A 23,820-nucleotide genomic window follows, 5' to 3' on the forward strand; every position below is an offset into this window, starting at 1 on the left:
TATATTGCAACGATATATGCCCTAAAGTGCTATTTTTTTGGTCGCTACAGTGGCGTATCCCTGCTTTCTCTCCTCCCCCGCTGGCGCTGCTCTGTGTCCCAGCGGGGAGGAGAGAAAGTGTCACAGGCGGCCAAGCGCTGCGGGAGGAGAGAGCTGTGAGCGGCCAGTGCCTCTCCACCCACACCGCTCAGCCTCCTGTCACAGTCCGGCAGAGCGGTGTGGGGATGGAGACAGCCATTGCTGTCACAGAAGGCTGAGCTCTACTCACCGTACCGCTGCTCAGGCTCCTATGACAGCTGTCAGGATGGAGACCGAGTACAAACACTCAGCGATCAGTGATCGCTGAGTGTTTGCAAATAATTGAGGACATAGTATGTTTACTATATGCTCAATTATGAATGGGAAGTGACTAATGGGAAGCCCAAACCACAGTGACGCCATGACCAAGGTGGGCGGAAGGCTGGGGCACTTCCTCCCACGTTAGGCAGCACTGTCGGACAACAAGCTTGTCCTGGAAATTGTAAATTGGCGTACAGGATAGAATGGACGGGTCCACCCCCCTCCCAGATATTTAGCCACATCACTCGCCAGGGATCCAGAAAAGGCGAGGTTTATGACTGTGTCCCTTCAAGACCTGCTGGACCAAGGGGTGATTGTGCAGGTGCCAAAGCAGGAAGAAGGGAGGGGGTTTTATTCTCATCTGTTTGCACGGATGAAACCCTTTGGAAAAGGCAGGTTGATTTTGAACCTGAAACGTTTAAACAAGGTTGTGCGTTACCAAAAGTTCAGTATGATCTCAGGGATGCATGTTTTCACATCCCGATACAGAAGTCCTCTCAGAAACTGCTGCGGTTTGCGGTCAGCGGACCGGCTGGAGTTCTCCATTTTCAGTACAGCGCACTGTCCTTTGGACTTTCGTCCGCACCGAGGATTTTTACCATGGTGCTGGCATAAGCCCTTGCCCCTCTGAGGGCGAGAGTAGTAGGGGTTGTGCTGTATTTGGACGACCTTTTATTTTTTGCCCCCTCGGGGGACCTACTCTGGATGAAATTGGAACTCTCCATCAGCCACCTGAGAGTTTGGGGTGGCTACTGAACAGGGAGAGCCGGGAGTGCACCAGGTGCTGCGGGTCAGTGCACAGTAAGAGAGGGAGGTGTGATTTAGAGTGGAAAATCTCAAAACATGGGCAGAGCCGACTCTGATGAGTCCAAGGTAAACTTATTTGGTTCAGATGGCGGCAACCATGTGAGAAGTACAAAGATTCAATGAAATGTAGCTTCCCAGTGACGGCAGCACTCATGCAGACCCAGACCATGACACTCCCACCACCATGCTTGACTGTAGGCAAGACACACTTGTCTTTTTGTACTTCTCACCTGGTTGCCGCCATGTTGACCTTCCAGTGACCAGTATGATAGAGTGAGAGCGATAACACCAAATTTAACACACCTGCTCCCCATAGCAAAGTTTTTAAACATGCTTGACCGCCAAAAGTCGTACGATTGTACAGTACTATCGGTCGGGCACTCTATTCACACGTTACGATTGTCGTACGAAAAGTCGATCGCATACGATTATCGTACGATAATCGTAAGGTGTATGGGCACCTTTACACACCTGCTCCCCATTCACACCTGAGACCTTTTAACACTAACGAGTCACATGACACCGGGGAGGTGTCATGTGACTCGTTAGGGGGTGTACTCACTTTTGTTGCCAGAGGTTTAGACATTAATGGCTGTGTGGAATAATTTTGAGGGGACAGCAAATGTACACTGATATACAAGCTGTACACTCACTACTTTACATTGTAGCAAAGTGTCATTTCTTCTGTGTCGTCACATGAAATTATATCATAAAATATTTACAAAAATGTGAGTGGTGTACTCACTTCTGTGAGATACTATATATACATTCATGCATACATATGTATGTATCTTTCTTTCAGCCAACTGAAAGACGTAGGGGGGGAATTTACTACAACTGGATCCGACTGAATCTGAAACAGTTACCCATAGTACCCAATAAGCTTCTCTGTTCAGGTGACCTTTGAAAATGAAAGCTAGAACCTGGTTTCATTCACAGCTGCTCCAGATTGTGTCTGCTCCAGTGTTTTAATAATTTCCCCTCACAATGTTCTATGCAGCATTTTTAAGTTTTTTTGTTTTTTTTTTAATTTCTTACCATAATAAAGAAAAGATCTACAAAATAACTACACATCCGTCTAAGTGCTGTCACAACATTTTTATAATGAATGGGAGCGCTTGTCATCTGTCTTTAGTAGGTTAAAGATTACCATTATTGTGAAAGCAAGCACGTGTCCTGGGCCCTTTGCCTATGACTCTCATAGTACACATACTGGCTACAGAATCTCTTATCAGTTTACCAATTTATGTTGGTGATCCAGAACAAGTGTACTGGTCTGAAGTTCTGACATGTACACTTGCTGCATGCTCACTCTTACCAGGTAATTGTTTTAGGAAGTTTTGATACCAAAATCAGCTGGGGAGCTAAAATGTTAGGGGGAGGTGGATGGAGGGGTTCACACTGACAGCTTATTAATTTCTCTGTTCAAGGTGTAACTATGGGAAAAATAAGACATACCGGGGGTCATTTATCAAAACTGGAGCAGACCAATTCTTAAGTAGATTTGCACTGCCACCAAGTAGCTTCTTGGTCTCATTTTTCAAATCTTACCTGATCAAACTGAAGAGAGATGTTAATTGGTTGCCCTGGGCAACTGCTCCAGATTCTCCAGTTTTGATGAAGTCCCCCACTCTGTACGATGCAGTTTGGCAGTAGCAATAACATGCAAGTATTTTGGAGTCCGTGGGGTCCTTCTGCAGCATAGTTTAATTTAAGTGTTGATCCCGCTAATGGATTACTTTTCCATGTGTACAACTTTCACAACGTCTACCTTACAGAGTGGACTTGGGAGGGACTGCTGTGTAAATGCTAGTGACAGACTACATCATATGTCATTTTGGATTTTGCCAGTAATATACTGCATACAAATATTTTATATTTATGATTTCCAGATTGCAGGCATTTAGAGAGGCTTCTTTTCACATGTTTACCAGGTTAAGCTTAAGTGTAGCAGCTTACCAGTCCTTGGATGTGGTAGCTGCTTTTAGGTTTTAGTTTTCTCTTCTCCATAACATAGGGGGAGGTGTTTTGTAGTCTGCCTAGAGGGCTGAAGAAAATGCTATATCATTAAGCGGAGGTACAGAGCACAAGAAGTGATTAGCTCACATGATTTCTTGAAGCATCAACATGTATTTTGGTTACTTCTAAGAAGGATATAACACTGTCAGTGGTATATTTTTGTTGGGGCTTACTTACTCTTTAAATTGACCCTAACATAAAAGTCCACATTTTCTTCTATCTGCCCATGTTGTTAAAACAGGACTCTAGTCAAAAACGAGATGTAAAGATGAATAGCCCATTAAAAGTTAACGTATATCAAAACCAACCTTTGCTGCAATATTCACATTTATCTCTGAAAATTTCCCTGTAGTCCCTTTTTTTTTTTTTTTTTTGCCCCCCTCCTCCTTCCACTAGATATCCTCAGTCTGATGGCCAGCTTTCCCTGGACTTGCCCCAGCTTGTGGCTCGACCTGAGAATGGGAGCAGCACAGTGATGAACTCATTTCTCTGTCACTCTTTCTCTTGCTATCAACATTCTTCTTGTCAGCACATCAACTGATCTGGCTCCTTGTGCTGCTTCTTCACCTCCATGTTTAATTCGTGCTGCAAAACTGTGTTTTTTTAAAGTTTTTCTAACTGCATGTAGTGTGTGTTTTTTTTTTTTTTCTCTCGTTTTTTTCTGTTACAGACAGATATATTTTATATTGATGCTACATTATTCATGTTAATGTATTTCAATTAGATAGCCATGGCAGACATGTTACCTTTTATGTATATTTTCTAACAGCCTCCCAAACATACATCCAGTGAAATGGAGCCAGAAAGTGCATCTTCATCTAAAGAAGAAAACTCTGACAGTGACCAGGTAAGAGTTTTTTAGGAGCCAGGATGTTTGTGGTAATTTAATAACAGAAAAGGTTCAGTTCTATATCTTGCATAGACCTTTTATCAAAACAATACAATGTGTGACTTGCATGTCTATGAATGTTCTCATTTATCTAGGTCATGGTTTAGCCATTAGTAGTTGGGAACATACCCCAACATTTACACTACCAAAGCAAAGTTTTTTAGAACACTAAAATGTTTCCAGTTTTTATTGAAATGTCCGCAGTTTAATGTCTCAGTGTACTCTGAAAATAAAGCACAGTACATATGAACAATTGGACATCCAAAAGAAATCATGGAATTGTTTTCTTGATTCAAAAATGTAGATAACATTTTGTTAATCAGTCGCCACCTTTTGCAGATATGACAGTCGAACACACTCGTGACACTCTTTATACAACGGAAATCAAATAATGTTCGGAAAGGTATTGCAAGCACTGTTGCAGAAGTTCCCACAAATGCGTTGCACTTGTAGGTTACTTTGATTTTACCCTTCTGTTCATGCCAAACCAGCTCGATGGAGTTTTTAAAACTGGAGTCTATGCTGGCCATTCCATGATTTGAAGCCTATCGTCTTGTTCTTTTAAGGTAGTTCTGAGACAGCCAGGAGGTATGTTTTTGGTCATTATCTTGCTGTAGGATTATTCCCTGACCAACTAGGTGTACACCAGAGGGTATTGGATGGCGCTGCAAAATGCTGTGATTGTAGTTTTGGTTCAGAGTGCCACTCCCTGTGTGCAAGTTACCGACTCTGGAACCAGCAAAAGAGCCCCAGACATCACACTTCCTCCTCCATGTTTGACAGTTGGTGTTGCTCACTGAGGAACCATCCTTTTGCCTATTCAATGGCGTACAAAAACAGTGTGTGATGAAACAAAGGTCTCCAATTTTGATTAATCTGTCCATAAGACTTTTGTCCAGTTTAAAGTAGTCAACTGCAAATTTTTTATGACCTAGGAAAGCCTCTTTTTCTTATTTTGCCATCTTAGCAATGGCTTTCTTACTGCCACTCAACCTGTCAAACCTGCAGCTTGAGATCTTCCCTTCACAGTTGAAACTGAGACTTGCTTACTTCGATCACTGTTAGGCTGTGCTTAAAGCTTTTGTCCTGTGAGCCGCCTGTCAAACACGCTGTTGACTCTCAGAAACTTGTCTTCTAATTCTGTTGTGGCTATGGGTCTGCCAGACCTCTTCCTGTCAGTTTCCTCCAGTTTCCAAGTGCATTTGATGGTGTAGGAAACTGTACTCCCTGACGCCTTGTTTCTTTGTGTGCAATTTCTCTAAAGGACAGGCCTACACTTAGTAGTAGCACAGTCACTTTAATCCAATCAGCCTGGAATGTGTCATGGCAGATGTTGATTGTCTAAGAACACCAAGTAGTGTGCATAGATGTTAATCTTTCAGTTCACACGGTTAAGGTGTGAATTGTCAAACTGCCCAGGTATAGTAGTTAAAACTGCATTATATGTGGAAGACAGATGGTGTTCAGGGAGGGTTGTTCCAGTTTGATATAGCTGGTTCTTTTACAGGTCTGCAGGAGATGGGGATAAGGCAGGAAAATGGTCAATCATACATGCAAGGGGAATGAGTCAGTAGGCCTTGCCAGCTCATGCTCTGCTAATGGGTAAGGGGGTCTGCAGTCTCTCCCCTAAAGGTCCTGGTTCTAGAGTCTCCTATCCTCCCTGTTTTTTTCTGGCATGCCCAGCTGCCTCCTGTTTATCTAGAGTGTTTGTTTTTTATTCACCATGTCAAACTGCATTTATGGATAGGCTTTTTAAAGGCAGTCCTCCCCCTCAGCCACTCCTCCAGAGTCTGTCTGATTTTTCCTTTTTAACTGCCTCCGTGCTTCCTAAGAAGGTGGAGGAGAATAGTACCTTCTTATTCTGAGGCTTCTGTACAAGTGGCTCAATCTCCTGATCTCTTTCAAGCTTAAAGATACCTTTTCTATTCCAGCTGATGTAGTGTGCACGATCCAGCATCGATCCAGCCGAAGCTCACCTGCTTGGCTTTCTTACAAATTCTTAGTCATGCCAAAACCTTCCCTGTTCACTCACTCCTACTGTTGTGTGGTGATTGGCTTCACCCTGAAGTAAAATTTTTATCCCCATATGCTTTGCTCAACAATAACCCATTGAGGAGGAAGTCTTTAAGAAATGGGTAACATTTAACAAAACCTGTTTTAGTATGTTCCTTTTTATTTTTCTTTCTCGAGGACTCTGTAGATTAAAGGTTAGAAGCCCTTTTTTAAGGCCTTGTTGTCTCTGGCTGGTCCTGCTATGCAACCTACCTTTGCAACCCTGTCAGTCTGTCAGACCTTAGCTGTCTAGTCCAAACATATGACTTGGGACCCTGGATCTATTCTGATGGATCCATCTGTCGTCCAACATCTAAAGCTCTTGCATGTAGCCTTAGGCTACTGTGTTGATGGCTTACCATATATATTTTGCCAAATATTGTAATACCTCTTATGATGAATGATGGAACTCAGCTGCGGAAGTCTTCTTCAACAGAACTTTTACTTCAACATTATGACAGTCTCTATAACTAAGGTTGTATCAATGGTAATGTTTGTATCACATCACAAGAAAAATAAATTAAGCATACTGAATGCCTCTCACTGCTGAAATAATTCCAATGTTCAGTTCACATGACAGGATTGAAGCAGTATGTAACAAAACTGTTGTAATGTTCCTCACATCACACGTTAGTTTGAAGTCAATAAACAGTAATAATCAGTTTAATGTTATCTTCACACCACAAGATAATTGTCTGAAGACAATAGTTAGCAATAGTCAATTTTGTAAAGTTATTCTCACATCTGGGTTAATTGAGCTCAGATGTCTCTCATTGAGCAGGTGTATTATAAACTAGTGCATCACTCATTTTGAGCTTGCTCACACAGGGCTTGGGAACAAAGTGCCTGGGAGCTAAAGGGTTATGGCATTAGGTTGAAAAGCATGTAGTAGCAGAGGCAACTTGTAACAGATGATTAACACCACAAGTTTAAAAGTCATACTGGGTTGTGTGCATTTCATCAGCTGTGGCAGTTAATACTTGCTGTTTAGTTGTACTCAGGCTGCTACAGGAGAATCCTCCAGACTGTGCTGATTGCTGGTGTATAGAAGCTGTGGAGTAGTGATATGCTTGAGTCTTTGTGCACCATGAGTCCCAACAGCATCGGTTTGCAGCAGACCTGGAGGCTTTAGGGTATAGGCTATAGAGCCCATTAAGAGGCAGGATGGAGAGCAGCACTGCTCAGAACTTGTCCCGTGTCTTAGTCCTTGCAGGAACGTCGGACAAGTGAAACTCTGCGATCTTAAGCTGAGGAGGGTGGCGGAGCGTCATGACGTGGGCGCACTGTGGCCAGAGTCACCCTCTGTGTCCGAGATGCCGACAGGTGAGTATACTGGGTCTGTTACAAATATCCAGGATGAGCCTTCTTTTGGTACATATACCAATGTCCTTTTGGCTCCAGTGTTGGTCTGTGGAACTTCTGTGCAAGAAGCACCTTATGAGGATGCTCTTTGTTGGCTCCTTGGACTCCTACATCAAGGAAGTCATGGGGTAAGAAGGCAAAAGGTCCTACAGGTAACCCTTCAGCTCTTGAGATAAAAAATAGTTCCTTTCCTGACTCTTGGGCCTCGGGGTCTGTCTAAGCATGGTTCACGGTTCTGCCAGAAGACTTGGACCTCTAAGTTCGAGAACAAGCCCTCCTGAAACTTATTTACTGTCCCCAAGGCAAAAGAAGGCATTGGCCTATTCTGGATCTAAACATTTCCTTTTAAGTAAAAAAAATTCTGCAGGGAATTGAGGCTGCCTGCATTTTGCAATGGGCCAGTTTGTTGCCCTTTGACATGTCCACGGCAACTCAGGTCTGAGCCAAGGTGCTATCGCCTGTCGTAGCTCTGCTTCTCTCTCGGGGTATACACCTTTTAAACTGCTAAAGGAACATTGAGTTCTCTGACACTGTCAGCCAATGTCCAGACACTTCAAAGTTTCGGATGGATCTCAGCGCTGGTCCCAACTCAACACTTGAGTAGCTGGGCCTAGTCTTTTTCCAGCAAAACAAATGACAAACGCACTCAACAATTTGTCACCAGCTATACAGTAAGGTGCACACGAAGTGGGCTTTGAACAGTAAACAGTAGAAAGGTATCATAAGCCAGCATGTAAAAAAAACTTGTCTCACCACTAAGGTTAAAAACAGAGGTTTGGATACACGTCTTCTGCAGAAAATGTGAAACCCGCACAGCCGCGCCAAGGCACCTCTTATAGTGCGGTCCTAACTCTAAACTTTTGATCGTTGATTTGTAAATGGATTTGTTTTCTCATTTTGTCTCTCATAGTTGAGGTCTACCTATGATGCCAATTACAGGCCTCTCATCTTTTTAAGTCGGAGAACTTGCACAATTGGTGGCTGACTAAATACTTTTTTGCCCCACTGTACTTGATCTTGAAAATCAACACTCCAGGCGCTCAGAGGACTGGGGCTGTATTCTCAGCCATCAGTTTAAAATCTTTACACGATATAGGAGAGGCTGTGTTCCCAAAAGCTACTGGGAAATATCCTCTTGAGACATGCAAAAGAACACAAAAGACCGCCTTCTCCTCGTGTGATTATTGTTTATTATAAATTAAAAGTGGAAAGGATAAAAGCTACTCGCATATCACAAGTTGCAATGAGCATTGTATGAATAGAGTGCTGCAGCCATGCCAACGCGTTTCTGCGATAATTACTTTTTTGTCAGAGGGAGATTTTCTTAAAGGGAACCTCCCACAGCCTTTCTCCGCCTGTACTTGCTTTTCAGACGAACAGGGACCTGTTGCAGCTCAGTCAGCTCCACCTAATGGTCTGCCCCTGTCCCGCCTCCAACCAGGACGCTCCAGTTTCCATCTTGTGCTACAGACAGAGAACAAGCAGGCTGTCTTAGCGGTTTATTTACATCCTGTATGGCATTCTCATGGTGGCAATCTATTATACATATGCTCCCATCAAAAGAGCTGATTGTCCTGAGCCACGCGTGTTATAAACTTCTATTGGCTACACAAAAATGTGGGAGGTGAGTGGGTTTTTCTTTTCTATTGGCACATTGTTGTACCTGTATCAAGTGTGTGTGTGTGTGTGTGTGTAAATGTATATATGTATATGCAAATTAATATATATACACACACACACACACACACACACACACACACACACACACACACACACGTATATATACACTGTTCTGTGTTATCTTGTACTGGATAGGAATTTCAGGGAAGCAGAGCTGAAGAGCTGAAAGACTTGGAAGCAGCTGTTCAGAAACATGATGTTTCTGAACATAAGTGTGTAGGCAAAAATGTAAAGCTATGCTTTTGCTGGGCAATGTTGTTTAATCTGGATTCATGATTGAAAAAAGTTTGAGAGTTTAATACTACTTTAAAAGTGTGAACTAAAGTCCAGGTAGTAGCCTTGCAAATTTGGGTAGCAGATTTGGTTAGTGTGCCTTACAGGGAAGAATGTAAGGAAACTTAGTCTCTTGTACCAGGCCCGGGGACAGAGGGGGCTACCTTTTGCAGTAGTCCAAATTTTTAGTCCTGTATTGTACGGTGTCCGGAACACAGGGTGCAGCCAAGTCTTGAAGTGCACAGGGTTCTGCTTCAAGCAATGTATTGCCCACCATATCTCCTCACTCTCTCCCCTGGCTGCCACTACTCATTCTGCCCCCATGGGAGAAGAAAACATGCCCAGTGGATACCCAGGTCATTTGGGTTTGAGACCCCTGCTTTAGATTATAAGCTTGAATGACAATCTGCTTAGTTCACCTGATCCAGCAGGAAATAGTGCTACAGACAGAGAATAAGCAGGCTGTCTTACCGGTTTATTTAAACCTTGTATGGCGTCCTCATGGCGGCGATCTATTGTACATATGCTCCCATCAAAGCGGCTGATTGTCCTGACTCGCGTGTGGTTATACACTTCTATTGGCTACACAAAAATGTGCGAGGTAAATAGTTTTTTCTTTTGTTGTTCTATTGGCTTATTATACTTCTTATCAAGTGGTATACAGTTTGTGTGTGTGTGTGTGTGTGTATATATATGTATATGTATGTGATTATATATATATATATATATACACATATACACATATACACATATACACATATACACACACACAGCATATCTGGCTTGGAGTCTCCGGCAACCTAGCTCTGAAGAAGTGGTAGTTATCCCCGAAAAGTGTTAACCTGGCTGCAGCACTTTATTCATACAATCCTCATTGCAACTTGTGATATGCGAGTAGCTTTTATACTTTGCACTTTTAATTTAGAATAAACAATATCACAGAGAGAAGGTGCTGTCTTATGTTCTTTTGCATAGTTAAGATCTTGAAACATACTTAAATGCTTGCTTACATAACTTGTTTGTGAGACCTGAAGTTGCAAGTCATAAGTGTTAGCCGTTCTCTTAAATAATTTTAGTGAAGTCCTCTAGTAGAGGGAAATCTCCATTTCAGGGGTTTTATCTTATGTAACTCAGACACCTGCTATGTAGACATTGCTGCTTTATTTCTTAAAAGTATCCTATTCAAAGTACTTAAGATCCTGTGCAGTGTAGTGGACCATCTGCATTTTTTTAGGCCTACATTTTTACACTTCTGCCTTGCAGTAATGTAATACCTACTGCGACACACCTGCTCTGTGTTGTATACTGCAGTGCCATTTATTTGCATACTGAGGGGAATTTATCAAAACTGGAGCAGTTGCCCATGGCCATCACCTAGCTTCTTTCTTAAGTTAAGCTTTGAAAATTAAAAATAGAAGCTCATTGGTTGCCATGGGCAACTGCTCCAGGTTAATCCAGAAGTTCCTCCCACTCTGTTGTGGTGCACTGGGTTGCTAGAAAAAAAAAGAAAAAAGTAATGGTTTTTTTTGTTTTGTTTTGAGCATTTGTTTTGGAGGCGATGCTTCGGCACTGTGACAAGTTACACGGGTATGATGTCTATCTATCAGAGTCCCTTTTTTTAATTTGTCATCTTAATGTATTTTTTTTCTAATGCTAAAACCAATGATGCTCTACTCAGGATTTTACTATAGAGGAAGCAAGCAAACCTAAAACACAGCTGAAGTCTGCAACCTCAAGGCGGAAAAAAACCAAGGTGAGTGAGTGAGTGTGTGTGTGTGTATATATTGTGACCTGGGATCTTTAACCACACAGTCTTCACTGTTGGAAACACCACACAATAATGCAATTTTGTTACAAAATAAAGTCCTTTGCCTTTTTATTAATAGGTCTGGCACAACAGGCAAAATAAGCATAAGAAAACAAAAGTCCTCGCTCAACTGAGCGTTTTCATTTGAGCACACTGAGGCTTCATAAAGAGGGTACACCTCGAAACGCGTAGCCACCGATCCTGTGAGAGCTCTTCCCCCACAGCTCTCATCAGTCGCGCAGCACTTCGATCACCCCCGGCATTCCGTCCCGTCACACAGTGGGGTTATACGACAATCAGTAACGGTTAGCCGTTTGCGGCGCTTCTTCCTCCTCCAACTGCCGCGTCTCAGCCTGGCCAGCTGAGTACGTGTGCATGTTAAAAACCTGACTTGTGCTCGAGACCTGCAGCCCACCATCCCGCACACTCTCTATCACTAAGACCAGGATACAAGACATCAGACGCCACTGCACAGGGGACCTTCGGATATTTCCGCCGCTTACTAATGCCATCTTTCACGTTCACTTTTAGATTGCCTTCACATACAAGCATACCCCTCCCCCTTTTCTACCAACTCTGTCCCTCCGCAACAGGGTGTACCCTTGTATGTTAGCAGCCCAGTCATGTGAGCTGTCCAGCCAGGTTTCTGATAATCCCACAAAGTCAAGGTCTTCCTGAAGTACCAGAGTTCAATCTCCTCCAGTTTGTTTATTATACTTCTAGCATTTGTGTACATACATTTTTTAATTTAGTACTAGTGTTATGTATTTTTATTTTCTCACATTCCTAAATGGCAATTTCCTCAAGACAATTTTGTACTGGACATTGGTGATGTTAATTCCTGACTGACTGGTTCGAGCCACCTTTCACTTCACCACCTCCTATATTAACTGTCCCCATTGACCCTTCCTCTCTTTAGGTTATGCTCATTTGCGTTCTCTCCCTCCCCCATATTCTAGTTTAAAATTGCCTCCAGTCTTCTAACCATTTTCCCCCAACAGTGCTGCTCCCTCCCCATTTAGATGCAGCCCGTCTCTGTTGTAGGACCGTTAACAAACTGAAAATTCAGCCCAGTTTTTCATGAACCCAAACATTAGGTATATCCCTATACCATTTTTTTCAAGACCAAGTACAAGTACTTTACTTTCCCTCCGGTACTCGCTAATACCAATTACCAATACTTTTTCTTAAGGGGACATGAGATTTTTTTTCTAAAACAGTACAGACTACTGATTTTAGGGCAGTTTCTCACCAGGGCTGCATACAGATCTCACCAGGGCTGCCTGTGGGGGTCTCTCTAGGGCTCTGTGGGCGGGTGCCTGCCTGAAATGGTGGGTAGTGAGCTGAACGAGTGAGTGCCAACTCCGGGGCTGTATGTGTGGGTGTGGTGCTGTGCCTGCATCGGGAAGGAGGAGATGTGGGACCAGGCAGGCACTGTCAAAGACCGCTACTGCCAGGTCCCCACAAGCGTTGAACGTCAGGCAGCCAATCTCGGCCTTTAGTATCGGGGCATTTTTAAGAGTACAAGTACTCGTGAAAATTCCCTGTAATCAGCCGTAATACCCATAATAGTAACGGTATTGGGACATCCCTACGAAACACTTTTTTTCATACTCTGGTCCCCCAGCCACTTCATCTTAAGAGAACTATGGGGTAACCTTTTTATCCCATACTTCTCTTAAGGGTCACGGGAGGACATATACTAACGTCCTCCCGTGACCCAAAGCTCAATATATAGCGAGCTATATACTGAGAGCGCCGCAGCCAGGACGTATTCCGACAATACTGTCGAGATCCAACCAGCTGGTTGATTGAGGGGGCAGAGCCCACTGTCAGTCAGCACTGGAGGATCGGAGAGGGGGAATCTCTGTGGGGAGCAGTGACTGACCGTCACCGCTCTCTGCAGGGAGATGATCGGAAAGTGAGTGACGGTATGCGTTCGCTCACTTCCCGATCAATGGAGCCGACGTGACCGTTTAATTGTCACACATCGGCTCTAACAATGAGGATGAGTGAAAATCACTCACCTCATAGTTCTCCTTTAATTCTGGCTGCCTCTCCGGTGTGGCTTGTGGCATCAGCGGTATTTCAGAAAATGCTACCTTAGAGGTAATTTTCTTGTCCTACAGAAAGTCATTTTTTCAGACACTACATCATACTTTAGTACCAATATGTACCATGACAGCCGGGGATTCCCCAGCCCCTCCCAACAACCTGTCCACCCAATCTGTGTCAAACCTGGTAAACCGTTTACTGTCCAACAATTGCGGTCCCAGATACAAATGACCATGTCTGTCTTTTCAGTAATAATCCCCTACCAACAGTATCTGTCTCTGCTTGCCAGCCTTTTACCCTTTCTTCCTTACCGGAACAGTCACTCCCCTGGCAGCCAGGGGAAGTATCCTGTTCCAGCAATACTAGCCCTGGAGTAATAACCCCACACCTGTGAGAATGAATAAAAGGATTTCGTTTTGAAGAAAACCTGGAGTGCTAGTGACCATTTTTTGTTTGCCCTGCAGCAGAAAAATAAACCCATTGTGTGGATTTGCCATTTGGTTATGCAGCAACCTGTCCTTGCATACTGTTAATTCCTAACAGTTTTTGGAGCCCATCTGATGCTTTGCACCCCACTGTACATGCATTACTTTCCCAGTGCAGCTCACCCATATTCTGAATGTTTTATATATGTATTACTTGAGTGTGTGTGTGTATATATTTGTATTTAATATATATTATACACACAAACAAACACATTTCTACATTTTGTTTTTTGTTTGCATGAACTCATTTTATTTTTTTCCTCTTTCATCTGTAGCAGATTATGAATGAATCTGATTCAAAATCTGGCTCTGATACAGACACAGATCATAAGCAGCAGTCTTCATCTTCCTCAGAAAAGCCTGTGAAGAAAGCGGCAAAAACTTCCAGAGCATGTAAGAAAAATATATCACTCCCTTTTTTTTTTCCTTTTAAACTGAAAGTACTGTGTTGGTTACCACTGTATTTCATATATTTTCTAGTAGTGAGAAAACCTGTTTCAAAACCTCATGGGCAGTCATCCAAAGCAAGCCAGTCAACAACTTCTTCGAACAGTGACAGGTAAGCTTTATATTTTCAAATTAGAGATAACTCTATAATAGGTTTCTCTACTTTTTAGTAGGACTGGGTATTCCTGCTATTAAAAAGTCCTGCAGGCATTCTTTTCTCTTGAGAGGATGTAAAGGTGAATTCCTTGTCACCAAATACTACTATAGTTTCATTTCAACCGGTGTTTACTCTTGTGTATCTGTTATACTTTTCCAAGGAGGAATATCAAAGAAATACATTTATTTAAAAAAAATTCAATTTTTAACAAAATAAATTTGCAGTATAAATCTTGGTACACAAATTGATTATTTGTAGAGATAAGTAAAGAGAGATGTAAGTAAGGGACAAGTCTATAATTTTGCCACTTTACACATCACTGGTTCGGCCCCACCTGGAGTATGCGGTGCAGTTTTGGGCACCGGTACACAGAAAGGATGTCCTTGAGCTGGAGGGAGTCCAGCGGAGGGCAACTAAACTCATCAAAGGGATGGAGGACAAGAGCTATGAGACACTGCTACTAAATTTAAATATGTTCACGCTAGAAGTAAGGAGATTAAGGGGGGACATGATTTTCATGTACAAAATGTTCCATAGTCATAGCGACATTAGCAACAATCTCTTCAAGATTAATTCCGTAACAAAGACTAGAGGACACCACCTGAAACTGGTAGAAAAAAAATTCAAACACAAGGGGCGAAGGGGGTTCTTCTCAGTTCGCGCGGTTAGGGTCTGGAACTCGTTGCCACAAGCAGCGATTTCAGCTAATAGTGTGGATTAGTTCAAGAAGCATTTGGACGATTTCCTGAGAAACGGTAATATACAGGGGTACTCCTAATAACGAGATGACACAGGGACCCATACACACACACACACACACACACACACACACACACACACACACACACACCCACACACACACACACACACACACACACACACACACACACACACTGTTGGACTTGATGGACATATGTCTTTATTCAACCTCAAATACTATGTAACTATGAGATCATGCCTCCAAAATAGCTTGGAAATTGAACATACTGTAATCAGAGCATTTCTGATCAATAGCCAGCTGTGATTGGAAAATAAGTCTTTATTTTCTCTCTCAAATGCTCAAACGGAAACCGGTTTTCTTCAGCAAACAAAACAAAAGCTTCTCAGTATAAAAGTCTGGCCCACTGCCTGTATACATACATCCCTTCTCAGGGTTAGCGTCCCATCCTGCTCTTAGAGCAGTGGTTCTCAACCTTTCTAGAGCTGGGACTCCTTGGTAACATATGCTAAGTTGTGTGGATCCCCCAAAGGAAAAAATTATTATTTTGTATTCTATTATTAGGGATGCACCACTTTCGAGTACCAATGTTTATTTATTTATTTCGGTACACACCAATACCGTTACCGTTCCTGTGTGCCCCGATTATCAAGAAGCCGGGTGGCAGATCATGACCCGGCTTCCTGATTGCCTGGGAAGCCAGTGTTCCATCAAAAGAACACTAGCTTCACTTCCCCAGACTGCCTGGCTTCCTGACCAATCAGGAAGCTGGGTGCCGTGTCATGAGCTGCTGCCCAGCTTTCTGATTGGCTAGGAAGCTGGCATCACTTGTTTGCTCAGAAAGCTAGGCAGCCTATCAGGGAGCCGGGCAGCATCTCATGACCCACTACCCGACTTCCTGATTAGTCCTGAAGTTCCAGTATCAGATGTAAGTATTGGAGCATTTGGGCGAGTATGAGTACTCGCCCAGATACTCAGGATCGGCACCAATACTCATGCTAGTATCGGTATCTGTGCATCCCTAATTATATTTTTTAAATTTTGTTTTTACTTTTTTTTTTTTTAAATAAAATTTCCGTTTATTGGTACTGTCATAACAGAAATAAGATGTAACCTAAACAAAATCTAGCAATCTGAAACATCATGCAAAATTAGAGTACACATTTCTCTGCATCGACGGGCAGGCATATTTACGCGCAGAATTAATTCCATTTAGAACGCAGACGGTTTTGTCTCGGGCCTTGCGAGACATGACAAATCTGACCTGGTCAAAATTAACCAGAGTTACAATATAGGGCAAAATGCGGTTGGCCAGTATTTTGGCAAACAACTTAAGGTCCACATTGAGAAGGGTTGTCGGGCTGTAACTCCCATATTGAGAGTGACCCCTGTCGATTTTGGGGATCACAGTAATATGTGCCCCCATCGAATCCAGGGGCATAATGGTCCCATCTAGAGTGGCATTGTAGGTCCTCAAAAAGTGCAGGGAAAGTAGGGGCTCAAATTGGCAATAATAGAAGAAGATAAACCGGTCACATGATGCAAATGTTATAAATTGAGTTGCAGTTCAGGGAGTAAAATAAGTATTTGATCCCCTACCAACCAACAATAAGTCTGGCTCCCACAGACTGGCTATGTGGTACACAGATTAGTCCTGTCAATTTAAGAAGGTGCTCTTAACAACAACTCGTTATGTATATATAAGACACCTGTCCACAGAATCTCTTTCTTCCATTCAAACCTCACCACCATGGTCAAGACCAAAGAGCTGTCAAAGGATGTTGGGGACAAGATTGTAGAACTGCACAAGGCTTGAATGGGCTACAAGACTATCGGCAATAAGCTTGGTGAGAAGGAAACGACTGTTGCAGCTATTATTCGCAAATGGAAGGAATACAAGATAACCATCTTTGATTGTGTATTTGTAGTGCAGTGCAATGTTTTTTTCATCCATCATGGAAACGGAGTTACACCTTTTAGCACAGCAGCTCAAATAGACGCACGGGTGATTGTCCACAAGCGCAGATCAGAATTTGCCAATGTGCATGCTTTGCCGCACGTTCATGCAACACCCAAGTGTAAAAGGGGACTAAGACAAGAAGTTTGTTACTGGCTGGATCACTAGGTAAAAATAAAGATTTAAAAAATCCTGAAAAAGAAAATGGAACGCAGTAAGGATTGGCACGCTGCAAAATACTACATTTTTTTGGGGTGGTTTAGATACACTTTAATTCCAGCCAGAGTCACATAGACTTAAAAATTGCACTGATTGGTGCTTAGAATGTGAAATGGTCACCATTGGTGCACATGGATAGTATTTGCAACACCATGTTTTTTATTCCTGAACCAAGGTTAACTATTTCAGAGGCTGTAATGACAAATTACACCGACCTCTAATAGGAGAGCATAAACTTAAATGATTTTCTGCATAAGCAAATTTGCTAGATGCTGAAACATCACACATGTGTAATAATGCAAAGTGTTATCTGTTAATGGTTCAATTTTTTTCTTTTAGTGATAGCTCACCAGATCGTATAAGTGATTGGAAGAAGAAAGATGAAGAAAGGTGTCGGGAGCTTGAAGAACGTCATCGAAGGGAGCAGGATGAGCAGTTGCGCAGGTTAAGGGAAGAGGAAAGGGAAGAAGAGGATAAAAAAAAAAAAGAGAAAGCAGACAAGGGAAATGCTGCAGACAGTGATAGTAACAGCATCAGTAGTGAAAAAAGGCCATCTAAACCAGTAAAGCGGGCTCTTTCATCTGATTCTGATTCTGAACAAGAGATTTACAAAAAGGCAACGTTTTCTTCTGCAAACACTAAGAAGGAAATAGGGAAGTCTGGATCATATTCTGACAGTAATAAAAAGGTCAGCATTTCTGAAATGTTTGTATGTATCAGCTGTTACTGTTGTTGTTTTTAAAGTGGTGCTGCAAATGGATTTGACCCTAAAGCTTGTAATGGAAATGTATTTTTGATGTTTTAGGTAAAGAAAACCTTAAAAAAAAGCCAAGCCTCAGAACCAGGAAAAAAAACAAATCAGAAGAAGTGGGGAGATCGTCCAAGGGGAAGGTTAGAAATTCTTGTACGCTGTATAGATATGCAGGTTCATACTACATATCACCATACTACATATCACCATACTACATATGGTGAAGAGTGTTTCCAGTTGTATTGCAGTGTATGATGTGCTTGAGAGCATTACCATAGGGTTGCCTGCCAAACACAGCACACATTTAAAGGCTAAGAGGTGGATAGTCCACTTCTCAAGATAAAGTGCACATATTATACAAAGATACAGAAGATAGATGATTATGACAGGTATGTCATGTGACACTGATTTTGCTTTCTTTTGCGATAGTGTTACATAAAATAAGTTCAGCTTGGCTTTAGCTTTCTGATTTTTGAAGGGTGAAAGGGAAAGTGAGAATTTGCGTGCAAGCAACCAGTAACTGCAGGATTGCTTGTTCTCTGCCATCTCTATTGAGTGACACAGGATTCTGAAGTCAACTGGTTTACTGCCACTTACAAGAGGGTTAGAAAATCAGAGAAAATAAAACTGTAGGCCTAGTCCTAGGGGCTTATAACCCCTTCTACATCCATCATGCACACATTTTTTTTCAATTATATTTATTCAGGATGTATAGTGTAGTACAATGAAATTGACATATAGATCTTAACCCCTTCATGACTGAGCTTGTTTTTGGTTTCTGTTTCCTAAATGACTGACACACTTTTGACATTTTTGCTGTGTGATTCTTCCACGTCAGTAATATACTTTCTTACAAAGTGCACCCACACATATTATATATTGTTTTTTAGAGGACAGATAGGGCTATATATTTATATCACATATGTGTGTCTAACGCCTCACTTAGGACAAATACAAATTAAAAAAAGAGGAAAAAACGTAAAAAAAAACTTTTTTTCCCAGTTTTGATTTGTAGTATTTTTTTTTAACAAAACCAGCACAGCTAAAAAAAAATGCAATACATACATTCATTTATTTGTCCCTTATTTTTAATTTTTTTACACTTTTCACTATTTTTTTAAATTTATTTACACTTTTCACTTTTTTTATACTGACAAATTTTATTTATTTAATTATATCAGGCAGTCATTGTGAATTAATCTCACTATTACTGCTTGATAAATTAATACATTTTTTTTTATTATCAGGCTGCTTCAAACTTCAGAACAGCCGATAATAAGTTAGTGACACTGATCCTGCAGCAGTTCAGGATTCAGCTGTCAGTGAATGTTTCAGAAAACTTAAACATTCTACTTTCAAGAATAGATACATTATGTGTCTAATACATAACATTTTGTATCTATTCTTGAAAGTCAAAAAAAAAAAAAAAAAAAAAAGCCAGTATAGCTTGAGAGAGATATCTCTCGATCTATACGAGCTGTCAGAATGCCGGCAAAAGCCGACATGTGTGTCTGCTTTGCTGTGACTCTCAGACACCCGATATTAAGGTATCGGGTGTCTGAAAAAGGTTAACCCTTTCAGTAATGGATCTCTAGATAGTTAGACATCTATTACTGAAAGGTAACCGCTGATTCTCAGCGGTTAGCAGCCTTCTAGTGCAGCAAATAACTCGTCACGTACAGTGTACGTGACGAGTCATTTGGTCCCTTTGTGGCTGGACGTACAGTGTACGTCTCCCGTCACGAAGGGGTTAAGGAAAACACATTAAATATTTCTCTAGTATATTACCATATAGAAAGGGAGGTGTGACGGTGTTTACATAAATTAAGCTGCAATAGAGCATTAACTTTTAATTTAATCCAATCCTCTTGTGTGATCAATACCAACAGCTTCTTTTAGCAGGAGTTTCCATAGCAGGTAATTGTTGTGGGAGCCAAGGTTTTTCATAAGTTGTGCATTATATACTAGAAGACTTCAAAGTGTGAAAGGAAAGAGCTAGTAAATATACATAATAGATACTGGGGAGCTGGTAAGGAAAGTTAGGGAAGGAGGAATTTACTCCATTCCCAGTCTGGCTTGTAGGGGACGAGTGTGCTTTCTAAATTTGTTAAACAAAGGTTGTTGTTTACTGTGACAGAGTAATCATTTTGTGAGGTAAAATCATGCCTCGGAGCCAGAAATTGCTTGTAGTTGATTTGGGCTATGTTGATTTAGGCTATTACAAAAGTCCTGTTTTCTTGTAGTATCGCCATGCTGCCCAGATCTGACCGTACTGGTCAAGGGAATTGTAATTGCTCTAGCTTCTTCCATTTGCGCTATCAAGTGTACTCCTATTTAAGCCTTTTGTTTTAGCTTTTATGCAGAACACAGGCTATGTAGCTTGCACTAAGGGAGAAGCTAGATTTTATTTAATCATGACGATTTTGGGATCCATAAATAGTTACATAGTATTTAAGGTGGAATAAAGACACAGGTCCATAAAGTTCATCCTTTGTGTGCGTGTGTGTATGTGAGTTGCTGTGTGGTCTAGTTTTTATGAGTACCTGCACCCGTGTATGTTATGGTCTCTTAAACATAGTTTAGATGCCTTCCTCAATGAGTCAATACTCTCTGCTGATAACACTGCTTGTGGAAGAGAGTTCCAAAATGTAACCACTCTAACTGAAATTAAGCCCTTTGTGGTTTGAATCTTTTTTTCTCCACCAATTTTAGGTGGTGGCCTCTAGTCTTTTTTTTTTTAGAGAGTTTACAGTAAAAATGTTGTTGCTGATGTTGCCATCCCCATGAAATAATAATAATAAGCTGTATAATTTCAAAGCCATTGTATCTGTTTTTTAGAGACTCTCTAATGACTGGCTTGGTACCGATGGATTGGCGCAAGGCCAATGTGGTGCCTATATTTAAAAAGGGATCAAAGTCCTACCAAGTAATTACAGACCTCTAAGCTTAACTTCAATAGTTGGGAAGATACTTGAAAGTTTGAGCAAGGATCACATGCACTTGTTTTTGCTTGAAAATTATTGTCATGCACCGGATGTGAGTCTGAGATAACAAGAAGGGCCTTCCTTTGCAGCACTGGTCTTGAGCGCGCCTGAGAGGAACAGGGCCAAACGGACTTCATGGGGCATGGGTGCCACTGGGTACAGATGCTGAAGACATCGGAATGAAGCACCAGGCAGGATACCAGGAATCCAGATAAGCAGAGACAAGCCTGGCAGGGTCAGTAACTGGAGAGCTGTGCAGTCAGAAGACAGAAGCTGGGTCAGGATAAGCCGAGGTCAAGTGGTGCCAAATCAGCAGACAAGAGGCAGAGTGGTGGAGTAGGTGGAGAGCAGCAGAGTCAGAGGCTCAAGCCGGGTCAGATACAGAGCAATCGGGAATCAAGAAACAACGTCAGACACTAGCTGAAGAACTCTCAGCATTGAGTGCATGCAAGATGCAAGTTTAAATAGGCCTTTTGGCGCTATTGATTAAACTTCAGCGCTGTTGCGCGTGAACATGCGCATTAGCGTCTGCACATAAACGTGCACATTAGCGTGTGCACGTAAACGCGCTCATTAGCGTCTAGGCGAAGTTTCCCGATTACGAGCATTACCAGCACGAAACAGTTTCAAACGCGCATGCGCAATGGCTCTCACAGTGCCAGTTCTATGACTGCTTGCTGGAATTCTGACAATAATATCATCAGTGATAGTCAGCACAGATTCACAAAAGACAGAAGTTGTTAAACAAATCTACTTTCTTTTTATGAGGAAGTGAGTAATAAATTGGACAGAGGAATGGCTGTGGCTATAGTATGCTTGGACTTTGCAAAAGCGTTTGACACCTTTCCCCATGTGGGGCTAATGTATAAGTTAAGGTCAGTAGGTATAGAGTTTTCAATCTTTAATTGGATAGAAAACTGGTTTAAAGACCGTATTCAGAGAGTGGTGATCGATGCTTCATACTCTGAATGGTCTGAGGTTGTTATTGGTGTCCCCCAAGGTTCAGTGTTTGGGCCCCATACTGTTTAATCTGGATGTATTCCTAAATGCGCAGAATATTACTAGATATTGAGTTATTATAGGTATATTAAGCACCAGAGATTGTTGATCCAGGGAATATCCGATTGCCTTATGGCATCAGGAAGGATTTTTTTTTTCCCCTGTTGGAGCAAATTGAACCATGCTTTATAGGGGTTTTTTTTTGCCTTCCTCTGAATCAACAGGGGGTAATTGTGGGCATAACATTCTGTTTAGGCTTTTTTTTTTTGCAACTCTAAGGGTTAGACTCGATGGTGTCTTTTTTCAACCTGACTAACTGTGTAACCGCCCACACAGGATGCTCCTCAGTTTGTGTTTCCTCCGTTCAGAGGAGATGCTTCACCTTTTGGAGCGTTGTTTGAGGGTAGATACCTCGGCATGCTGCTGTTGGGTTTTTTTCCCTTCAGGTTTTTTCCTCACCTTGGCTGCCAGACTCCTCCGAGAAGTAAGTAGGTATCTGGACATCCCTTTCTTTCCATGCCTGGTGAAGGCCTTGACCGGGGTGGGTTTCCCCCCTTGACTGGGCTCAGGTAGTGCAGGCTGGGTGAGTAGGCCGGTCTGTGCCTCGCTGGAGCCTCGGGACGCCGTCCACGATCGGCCCGGATGACTAAGTGTGTCACTTCTGGTAGGGGGAAACGTCACTCCTGGGCGTCCGGGGGTCTTGCGTTCCAAGCCTCGTTCTCGGCTCAGGGGAAGTGTCTGGCTGGAGCTTCCTGGCTCATATTCTTCCGGCAGCTGGACCACATGCTATCTGCCATAGAGGCAGCACAGGCGGTGGTGGATGCAGGCATACTTCTGTTTTCCCTGATGCTCCGACTTTCTGCACTTCACCTAGGGCCCCTTAGTGGTGGGTTTTTAGGTGTTAAGCTAAGCACTAAAGGGTTATTAATCCTCCCAGGGTAATTAGACCTTTCTTTCGCATGCCATCGCCCCAGAAAAGTCCAGGAGTGTACCAAGAAAAAAGTGCTGTATGTGGAGTTTAACTTAACCCTGCCTATACCAAGTCTCTCTGCCAAGCGTGTATAGAGGGAATTCTTAAGGAGGAGTCGGCTTCTGCTGGAAGCAGCTGCTTACCTTCGGTGAAAGAGGAATTGGCGTCCACATTCCACTCACTTTTGGACAATTTTAAGACTCCAATCCCTAACCCTTCGGTGTTTGGCCCCTCTAGTCAGCCTATATTAGCTGCTGAGGGTGTCTCTTTAAAATCGTCCGATCCTGAGGATCTGGCCACTTCGTATCACTCTTGGTTTGGTTCATCTTCAGAAGAGGATGGTGAAAGGGAGGATTCTTCCAAAAGTTTTAAGTTAAAGCTTTCATTGGAAGACGTGGATGACCTTTTTAAAGGCCATTTATGAAACCCTGGAAATTCAGGAGGAGAAAGTTCAGCTCTCTAGACATGATTTGATGTATCAAGGACTAGAGAATAAGAAGTCACAGGTTTTTCCTGTTCATAAAATTCTCTCTGATTTTCGGTTCTAAGAGAGTGGGCAGAGCCAGAGAGGAAGCCTTTCTTATCTAACAACTTAAAGCGTAGGGTTCTTTTTGATGAAGACCCAGCTCACATTTGGAATAAATATCCTAAATTAGATGCCCCACTTGCTATAGTACAGGCAGTCCCCGACTTACGGGCAACCCGTACTTACGGGCAACCCGTACTTACGAACCGAGGTCCACAGTTCTAAATGTACCGGCAGCTGCCGGTACATTTAAGAGAACTGTGGCTGCAGCGGCCTGCATCCCTTCAAATCCCTGCTGCTCTCCCCGCCTGTGTTGGCGGAGGC

General features: G+C 42.4%; 1 protein-coding gene across 1 annotated transcript in view; it reads left to right on the plus strand.

Annotated features, from left to right (window-relative positions):
• The window catches only part of LOC108791662 (hepatoma-derived growth factor-related protein 2-like), a 96,423-nt gene that overhangs the window by 24,125 nt on the left and 48,478 nt on the right, over positions 1-23,820 (plus strand). The window contains exons 5-9 of the mRNA XM_018562203.1: positions 3,935-4,012; positions 14,044-14,161; positions 14,249-14,327; positions 17,606-17,954; positions 18,072-18,157. Coding sequence (XP_018417705.1) covers positions 3,935-4,012; positions 14,044-14,161; positions 14,249-14,327; positions 17,606-17,954; positions 18,072-18,157 — 710 coding nt within the window. The remainder of the gene's footprint in view (positions 1-3,934; positions 4,013-14,043; positions 14,162-14,248; positions 14,328-17,605; positions 17,955-18,071; positions 18,158-23,820) is intronic.

This window comes from Nanorana parkeri, unplaced genomic scaffold (assembly GCF_000935625.1).
Source record: "Nanorana parkeri isolate BGI_ZX_2015 unplaced genomic scaffold, ASM93562v1 scaffold565, whole genome shotgun sequence".
Taxonomy (NCBI): domain Eukaryota; kingdom Metazoa; phylum Chordata; class Amphibia; order Anura; family Dicroglossidae; genus Nanorana; species Nanorana parkeri.